Genomic DNA, 10,009 nt, shown 5'->3' with positions numbered 1-10,009 from the left:
TGTATTGGCAGAGGGAGTTTTTAAAATGAAGATCAGTTAGCTGTGTCAGACTTTCCTGGGAGTTAACTCTTGGTCCTTCTTCCATGCAAACAGCCCTGGGTGGTATTTACACCGAAAGAGTTACAGCCTCGCAGCGACCGCAGCCCCGTGGGAGGCAAAGGGATGGGCATCACGCAGGCAGGTTTGGGTACCAGCCCTCGCCGTCTCTCCTCCTTTCCCTTGAGCATTTCAGCAAGCAGGCGTGAGGGGGTTAAGGCGAGCGGCTCTCTGCTGCCTGGCTGAGTTAGCACTTCCATGTGCCTCCAGGAGAGCTCCCGGGAATCAGCCGCTGCATCAGGGCAGGGGGAGAGGGAGGGACACTGCAGAGGACATGTTATTTAACGGCGCCTCCAATCTCCTCCCCCTCGCCTGTTTTGCTGGGGGAAGGGCTGTAAGGAAGGAATAAACCACGGGGGGGACTAATGCCGGGAGCTGGCAGGGCCCCCGGGAGCAGAGGCTGCCTGCTGCAGGCTGCTGCTGGCGTCTGGCAGCGGAGGCAGGGAGCCGCGCACCCCCGGAGCAGCAGGTACCATCTTGGGCACAGGGTGGCAGGTCCGGGGGCTCCTCTGCTATCGGCTTCATCAGCTGGAAGCCTCCTCTAACTTCCTAACGTGCAGCTTGGGCTCAAAACCCCAGAGAGAGGCAGAGATCTTTCTGGTACTGCAGCATCTTCGAGTGTCCTCGGCGGCTGTCGGCAGAGGCACGGGCTGGAAGGACGGAGGTTGAGCACCCGCTGGTGCCCAGTGCCTTGCACGGGGGAAAACTCCTTGTGTTTCCTCGAGAGGAGATGTGCCCAAGCTGGTGGACAAGGTAGCTGCTGGGTTTAGACATCTCAACTCCACTAGGAGAGGAAAGGAGACTCGTATGTTTGCTGTAACTATGGCAGGTACGCCAGGAGGGGTCAATCCTCATTGCCTAATGCTAATTTGTGCCTGAGGCCACCAGACCTGCCTAGGACACCCCACAAAACTCCTGGAACAGGCAGAGACAGGTCTCAACCAAAACATCGATGACACTCAACTGAAAACGTGTGCTGTTACTCTCCCTTGAAAGAGAGAAAGAAGCATCCTCTGGGCTCGGGAAGAGGCACGGTTGCTCAGTGGGGGTCTCCTCCTGCCTGCTGAGGATCTGTGGGGTACAGGAGGCTGCTTACAGCTGCTGGGCTCTGCCCCATGACTAACACAAAGGACCCGAAGAGAGCTATGGACTCCTCTCCGGTGACCTCCAGCTCTGCAGCAGGCCCTGTTACTTTCTCACAAGTTTTCGGGCAGCAGTGCCAGCTGATGGAAGCAGGTAAGAGGGAACGCACACAGGTACGACCTCATCATCCTACATCTCACCTCCTGGTTTGCAGTGTCCTTAACCTCTTCCCTCCCCTGTTTCCCAAGTTCTTCCCAAAACCTGGTGTTTTCTAAAGAGAAAGTTGGAGTGACCGCTGTTGCATTTGCACACCTGCCTCAACTTCTCCCAAAACCACTTAAAAGCTTTGTGTCCAAATAGTTACGAATATGAGGTAAGGGTCGGGGTGATTGCGCGTTTTGGGTTAATGTGGACTGGAACAAGCTGCTTTTTGCCTGATAGTGGAAGTTACCGTTACATTTAGATGCGTACATAAGGTGTATAGCAATTTTTCCAATTTCAAAATAATAACATTCAAATTGGAGGTTGATTTGCTGTTTTGGAGGGTAACTGTTGCAGTAGAGAGCATCTCTAGATGTGTGGATCTCTGCTTTGGTATTCAATTCTATGAAGGACAAAGTGTTTTTTTCCTTTGCTTTTTCTGGCTGTTTGTGTTACTGTAGCATCTGGAAAATCTGTTCCTTTTTTCCAGTTGTTTTCACACATTTGTATCATCTCTACAGATGGGCCTGATTATCTGTCCCTGCAACTTTTGGTGTTAAGGAGGGAATGTGTAACACAACTACACCCAAATTTTCTATTTTTGCCTCTTGCTTTTCCTTACTTGCTCTGCATAGGTGCTCTGAAGCACCAGTCCATTAAGTGCCCCAGAGCTTTGCACTAGCATCCTCCTTCATACCCGAGTTCCCAAGATTAATAGGTTGCCATAATGAATTTTACATGACTCGCTCTCTTTTCCTATCCCTCCTTACAGGTAGCTCTGAGTATGGGTGTATTTATTTACTTATGGCTGTGAAAAAAGCCTGGGTTTTTGCAATGATACTGTAACAACACTTCCTCTGGATTTCTAGTGCTCATTTTACTCAGACCTACTGGTACTTTCTTATTACTGTCTCTGATGGTGTATATATCTTAGCAAATATGTTCTCCAAAGTGTCCCATCCCCTCTTTCTCTCTCCTCTCCCCAGCCAATTCTGTACCTAATGATGTTTGGATTGTAGTGTTTCTATTTACATGGTGAGGTCCAAAATACTACATATTAGGGTTTGACTGCAGATCTCTGCAACTTCTGTTGTGCCTCTCATAGTACTTTCACAGGTTGAGCTAGGAGAATGACTCGTTAGCTGACAACCACTCAGTTAATCAAGCCTGTGATTATGCTGCTGCCTCCAAGGAAATGTCAGGCAGTTTTTCAAGAGTGTTTGGTATTAATCTTTCGTTTGATATGGCCTGGGATCAATCCAAAGGCTGTGGATCCATTATGTCAGATGTTACACAAAGAAGAGATGTGTGAGAAAGCCCCACTCCTGAGTGAGCAATTTGTTTTCCAAGTGAGCAAGACTAATCAAGTGGGAAAACACAGGTGGTAACTTCAGTTTTGTTTGCTTTTCCTTTCCCTTTCTTACAAGGAAATGCCAGACAGGAAGCTTGTGAATCTAGGGCTTTTGAATCAGTAACTCACCATTAAGATTTTCTTCCTCCTGATGGATCATTTTTGTAGGATTTTCTAGATGTCTTCTCAGGTACAAGGTGAAGTGCAATGTAAGGATGGCTGCCATGAATGTCACTGACATTCAAAGCAAACGAGTAGAGTATGCCTATGTGTGATTTTCATCTGTGGGAGCTTTCTATTCATATGGCAATAACAAGATATACTCAGTATCCCTGGGAGCAGAACTTCAGTTGATGTGTTTATGGATATGTCTGTGTTCATAGGGCCTTGCAAAACTTGGCTACCCAAGCTGTCGCTGTACTCTGGGGTTTTAATGTGGGCAGGAAAGATGCCCTAAGGAAACAGGAGTGGATACAGGTTTGGGACACCAAGCTCCAGTTACTTAGCTATGTCCTATGCCACTGAACAAATGACATTTGGGATAGAGCCATAAAAGGGCTCTACATCGTGTAGGGCTGTGCAAGTGCCTTTATAAAGCATAAAACCAGATCTTGCCCCCTGTGATTCTTCTGCAATGACAATTTCTGAGGAGCTCTGTGGAGTCAAGTTCCGACCTGTACAGTCCAAATTTCACGAGCAAGACTTGTAGACATCCAGTACCACATCACTGTCACTGGTGACATTTGGGCTTTTTTAATAACACTGCGATGTGCTTGAATGATAAAGGTCCTGGCCTTAATTAAATGCCAAACTATGTGCCTGGAGAAATGCTGAACTCTAAATAAATCACAGACTTGACAGCACAACTTTCATGTACCACCTGGAAAGATCTCATATTTTCTATAGCTTCTGCCTTTGTTATAAGGGCTCTTTTCCTCCAAAGCACCTGTGAGAAGAGCTGGGGTCTGCTTGCAGAATATGTGTTAGGTTTTGTGTAGCACTCTCTCCTCGAGGGAGAGAGTATGGCACCCTGTTGGAAATGTGTGTCCCCTCTCACCTAACGCTGCGCTTCAGTAACTTGCTCTGAAAAACAAATATTGAATGTCTTGGAAGTTAACTTTTCTCCTGCCAGCTGCACATTTTCCCATTTGATGAAAGGCTTGAAAAGTTTTTTCTGTGCAGCTGATTTTGCATAATTGGCTGATCATTTGTGCATAGTTTTTGTAGATTTGCATAATACCCTAGGATGTACTGTGGCAATCACGTTAGCCTAAAGAGTATGTTGTCATATGGGAGCCCTGCTCCAAAGCTGTTTTGCCCTTTGCACAATTACTTGATCTTTATTTAACCTCTGAAGCACTGTTTACTTGTACATTGCACAGGCTGCTCTTTTGAAAATTAGTTTTCTATCTTCCTATTCTACCCTACTGTACTGTTGACGCTTATCTTACTGAGCTTACTATGCCTCAATAAGTTTGTTTGCTGGGATGTGTTGCTTGCAGTCACCTGGGGTTTTTTTATTTGTGCTAAGCACAGGGAATAGTGCAGGTCAGAAGACTGCAGCTGGCTTAACTCGCTGGTTTGGGAGTACACTGACAAAGTTCCAGTTTCCCAAGGCAGTAAATCCTTGCTGTTGCAGGCATTAAATTTGCCTGATGGCCGAAAGATCTGTCAGTGTTGCGGGAGGCACCGTCACCTTTCAAGAGAGAGTAACTTCAAAAGAGGGACCGTAATTCCTATCTAGGACTGCTCAGAGAATAAGGCTTTCATTTCATGGGCAAGCCATGCAGGTTGGTTGGTTTTTCGCCTGGTCCAAACTAACTACAAGGCTGATGATTTCCAAAAGGAGTAATTGAGAAAGAGGCTGGCTTCATAACCCACTTCATCTCAGCTGAAAGTCTTGTCCACCAGGCAATGCTGGAGGATCATTCTTGTTTGAAGCATAACTTGGAATCTGGCACAGATTCTTGCTATAAATTTTGCTAAAACCAAAATGAAACTCTAGTTTTATCCCATTTGATAGTTTCTGAATTAAAAAAAAAAAATTTAAAAAATTGTCTGAAAGATTTATGATTGGCACTACCGAACTTAAAAACGAGCGAGACTGAAAATTTGAAGGGTATTTCGCCCGTGCCCTCCCATGTAGTATTGAATATATGGAGTGAGACCTGATCTCGAGGAGAGTTGAGGGCTCTTGTGAAGGATTAGTCTTAGCAGAGAAACCACTTTCTTTATAAGCTGGCAAGTTCCAAACAACTTGTTCAGCATAATGCAGTTTTCTGGACTTATCGCCGTGTATTATTCTCTGACTCACCGCTCCATTAGATTAATTGTTTTTTTCCATTAATTCTTTGGCTCACAGGTGCTGTTGATCCGTGAGGCTCCCAATTTTTTTTATATCTTGCCAGTTAATTTCCATTGGTTATGAGATAAGGAACTCAGTTCAAGATGTGACCAGAATGAACAAGAAGGCTTAAGTAATTTGAAAATCATCCAGACTTTAAGATGTTGCACTGAAACTTTTACATATTATCTTTCAACTACTTATATATTATCCAGTATGTGTATTTTGTATACCATTCTGATGTTTGCTCCACAAATGGGTGTGAGTTTGGTTTGGCTACCAAGTAGAAAATTAAGGACATGATGCAAAGTTCTCAGGAAATCTTCTATGAAAATTAACGTAATGTGGCTCAAAGCTTTTGCCTTTTCCCCCTAGATTTGTAGTTTAGCTCTTGATCCAATTCCTCTTAAGAGGAATGCGAGGAAAGAGAGATGCAGCATTACCTATGCAATATATTTGTCCTGCAGCACGAAATCCCTGGAATCTCATCTGGTCTAGCATCTTATTGTAAACAAAACATTGAATATGCAACATAGAATTCCTTCTTCTGGTGCCTGAATATGTTTTTTTAAACAAACAAAATAACATTTTTTAAAAAATCTGCTATGTACCCTCTGACTTGGATGAAGTTTTCCTTGGGAACTGGGCTCCTTGAAGCAAAGAGTGCAAATCTGATGTGTGTTGAATCTGAATAAAAACGTGCCTTGAACTGTGAACCAAACCTAGAGCTCTGACGAATTATAGATTACATTTTTGTGTCTGTTTGGATGGAGATATCCTGTCACTCCAAGGTTTTCCTTTTTTTCTGTGAAGCACAACTTGAGCAAAACTTTATCTTAAAACTTCAAAACTCAGCGATGTTTCCTTCAGCAGCTCCTCTGCAACAGCAAGGTGCTTCTCTGAGTAGGTAAATGGGAGGGGAATGAAGTGTACTTGGGCAAAACTTATGACTGGGGTATGAAGTAGTGGCTCTCTCATGGCAGAACATGCTGGGCAAGACGTCTCCCATCTCAAGCTGCAATGAGCACAAGGAGCAAACAGCCTCCTGGGGGCCCGAACCATGCTCCTCTCCCAAGCTGTCTCCAAGTTTTCCTTTCCTTGCAGATGCAAAGTTTTCACCTCCCCTTGGGGAAACCACTCCCACCCTCCTTGCTGCTTTGCACCCGAAAAATGCCGGCAGTAAAAGGAGTTTTCAACAGTGTCAGCAATGAATGGGGAAACTGCGAGCAGGGTTCAGAGTTGAACCCTGAAGTTGAAGCGAAGCACCTCAGAGGGTAGCGAAGGTACTGTTGTTCGTATTGATGCTCCAGCCAAGGAGTAATTTGGCCCTTGATGCTGTTTGTGTTCACTTTTTTTACTGGAGAAGAGAGCAAAGTTTCCTTGAACAATTTGAACATTGAACACGTCCTTGAACTTTTTCTCAAGGAAATGCCTCTGTTTGGTGCATCTGACTTGCTTTTAAGTGATGATGAGGTGTTGAGCCGACAGCGGCGCACTGCCTGATGAGCAAGGAAGTAGAGAGTCACAGAGCAGTCAAATTTTCTAGTGCACAAGTCAGGTCTGAGGGAAACGCAGCACTGGCAGCTTAATAAAGGAGCAGAGTCACAACAGGGCAGGGAGGGTTTTTTAAAAATAAAACCACAGAACAACACTTGTCTTTAACTTACTGCATTTCCATGTGGGATGTTTCTCTGCCTAATAACTCCTTTATAGCCAAGTCCTTTGTTAAGAAAACTTTACTAATATCATTGCTGTTCTAAAGCGTGCATCAGGCAATTGGGGAAGAATTTATGGGAAAGTCTCAGCCCCTTGTATGACGTTGAAGGAAATCCCTGACCTTTCAAAATGAGGCTGAGGGGATGAACATTTACCATCTGTGCTCTTATACTTTTTTGTCATTTAGTCCCTTGTGCCTTTTTCCATGATTTAATTAAACACGAACCAAACAGGATCTGGTTTCAAATCTTTACCTGGAGCTGAAATGGAGCACAGGTGATACAGTTTCACCTTCTTCCCAAAAGCGGAGGTTAACAATGCCCGTCAGGCACTTAGGAAGCCATGTCCCTCTCTTATTTTCTGCCACATATGTATAGTGAAAGATGATTTAATGGATTCATGCCAAAGCTGCAGTCCTTTCTGGTCCTGGGTTTCCTTAAGGACAACACTTCAGCAAGCTCAGGCTCCAACTACAAGAGCATTTGAGCAAACCTTTTGTGACAGCTCTTCTTTCCTCCTACGGACAACAAGAGAAAACAGTCAGCATAAAATTTGCTTGGATCAGTTGGTTTGAGACCACACAGAATCAGGGCTGGATATGTGTTCCTTGGTGCTTAGCGCATTTGGTTTCCTTCGTGCATTAGTCAGTAATAAATTTTTCATGGTAACAAGTTGTTTCATTTGCTCTCCCAAGAGAAGACGACGTGTAGCAAAGAGACTTTGTTTCCAAAGATGATTGCAGCAGTCCTGGTTAGTTAGCATGCCGCGGGTTAGGCCTGCGCACCAGCAGATTTCCTAGTTTTGGGGAAATAAGAAGCACGAGCAGGTATCAGGTGAGTGATGTGAGATGAATTCACTGATCCCCAGGTATCTGGTTCTCCTGGGCGATAGACTTGTGATGCTCAATGCAGGTATCAGAAGCTGTTAGACTGCTGGCCAGCCCTGCAGAAACCTGGAATAGAAAATTATTTACTGCAGCGTTACAAAATTAGGGCCTAACTGTTACTTCATAGAAATTCAATGGCAAGGGTGGGAATGTTGGTTTTTTCCTTTAACTAAATCTGCCTGCCCTTGAAGATTTCTGTTCCTGTGGAGTGGAGCTATCATCCGGGTTTATGTCCTGGTGTTACGGCAGGCTTCAGCAGCTTGAAAGCAACCGGCATAAATCTCTGTGCAAATCACTGTGGTGCTTGAGAACGTGTAGACGAGATCCCTGCCAACTTTCCGTGCATGATGTTGTCATCCTACATAACCTTGTGTGCGTTGATGGAGAAAGAAGTGTCATTTTTATCAAAACCAAACCCCTGTTTTTCTGAGATGATGAGAAATGTATCAGAAACAAACTACTCCAAAAACCCTCTGAGTTTTGTGTTTTAGGGGAGAACAGAATAGTCTGATACTCTCTGGGGCCAGCTCCAGCACTAGGAGGAAAAGTCATTTACCCCCAAAAGCAATCAGTAAAAATCCTCCTTGACAGATGACGTGCTCCTGCCTGAGCTGGCTAGATTAAGGGGCCACTGAAATGAAGATCACTAATATTTTTCTTTTCCACCCAGTGGAATGAGCTCTTACTAGGGATAAAAAAACGTAATATTTGTCTCTCTCTTCATTTTGTTAGGTAGCACTGTGCTCCCCAGGAGGAAAACAGCAATCAGTGCCTTGTGGATGGAGTTCACTTGCTGTTTATACCTTTTATTGCTTTACAACGTTCTACTTTTAATCACACAAATATTGTGCCGATGCTACTTGCTCGGGAAGCCGCAGGTGACCCGGGGGTGCTGCCCAGGGCTCTGAAGCGCGGGGGCACAAAAGACAATGGCTGCCTAATACCCTAGCAATATTATTGTGAAGAGCATGAGAAATCAGTGGAGACCGCATTTCAGTGAGCAAAACAGGGCATAACAGATTGGAGGGTTTGTTGTCTGCGAGTGGTTTTCCTGGTTTGTCGTTGGTTTGGGGGTGGGTTGGTTGGTTGGTTTGTTTTCCAGACATGAAAAGCTCATGGGAATTGCGGTGCGTGGCTGAGATGATGGGTCAGGGGTCTCTTACAGCAGAGCTTAGCTCTTTCTAATGGCCAAATAGTAGATTGTGTCCTGAGGGTGATGGATTGTACCTGCTTGGAAGAGGGCAGAAAGCAGTATTTTCCAAAAATGGGAATGTAAGGTGTCTGGGTATTAAAGAAGTGGGGAAAGCTGGACGTAGGCTGCAGCTAAATCCGCATTTCCAATGATCAATCTGGTGCTATTCTCCCCAAAGTAGTACTCTGGACTTCTGGGATCTGATTAAACAGGCATCAGCAGCCGGGAGCGGAGCAAGATGCCCAGTGCTGTGAGTCTGCTTCCCACCCTCACCGTGGCCGGGTAACTCCTGTGTCACTTTGCCCCGCAGGAGAGTCCCTTGTGCTGAGAAAACCACGTGGATGTGGTCAGTCTGCTTAAAACCAGACCAGCACAGAATAGCCATTAGAGGGAGGAGGGGGCAGTGACTGTGGGCATACTAAGAAGTATGAAATTACGTATACGTACCTACATCTATATATATAATACACAGCAGGAGGGGTTAATTCTTCAAACTGAGAGGAAAAGCTGTTCCAAAATGTTAGGACTGCCATATGCCATTAAGTGTCTGACAAAAAAAACCCAACAACCCAGCAACAGGAAACAGAAAGAAAATACTGAAAATATTTTTCTTTGCATAAATTAAATATAAATTGTTCCCTGTCATCTCAATAGAGAGACTCGATTATTACAGCATCTGTGTACTAACCACTTGCCAGCTGATTTACTCCTGATTAAGTTACGGGTAGCGTTCATCTGCACTCCTGACGGACAAATGTGGTTTTGTCAATTAATGTTCATGAATAGCAAAGTATAAGGATATAATAATTCATTCAAATTGAATACAACAATCATATTTTTATGACACCAAAATAATGAACTGAAAACATGCATGTGATTAAATTTGCAGCTACAAACATGAGTTAGTTATCCTTTCTTTCTCTGGAGGTCTTTGAGGCAATTTTAATGGCCATGCATTGTTAAAAGGAAAGTGGAATGAAAGGCATTAAGCAAGGTATTTGCCTTTACTGTGGCTTTATCCTATTTTATGGAAGGCGGGGATTTTTGATATAGCTGGTTGAGAATTGTGTAAGTGGATATTTTTATGTTGCCTCAACTTTGATATGAAATAATGGAAGCATTTCACTAGAACATGTCCAG

At 44.3% G+C, this 10,009-nt stretch overlaps 1 protein-coding gene across 2 annotated transcripts in view; it reads left to right on the top strand.

The window, feature by feature from the left end:
* The first annotated feature begins 304 nt into the window (after window positions 1-304).
* The window catches only part of KAZN (kazrin, periplakin interacting protein), a 243,457-nt gene continuing 233,752 nt past the window's right edge, over window positions 305-10,009 (top strand). Inside the window, exon 1 of one of the 2 annotated variants that reach the window (XM_075172635.1) lies at window positions 305-1,352. Coding sequence is in view for 1 of the 2 variants with exons in the window: in XM_075172633.1 (XP_075028734.1) it covers window positions 1,212-1,332 (121 nt within the window). In the remaining variant the exon portion in view is untranslated. The remainder of the gene's footprint in view (window positions 1,353-10,009) is intronic. The other variant, XM_075172633.1, reaches the window with a different exon arrangement.

This window comes from Calonectris borealis, chromosome 23 (genome assembly GCF_964195595.1).
Source record: "Calonectris borealis chromosome 23, bCalBor7.hap1.2, whole genome shotgun sequence".
NCBI lineage: Eukaryota > Metazoa > Chordata > Aves > Procellariiformes > Procellariidae > Calonectris > Calonectris borealis.
This window is presented reverse-complemented; position numbering and strand designations above follow the sequence as displayed.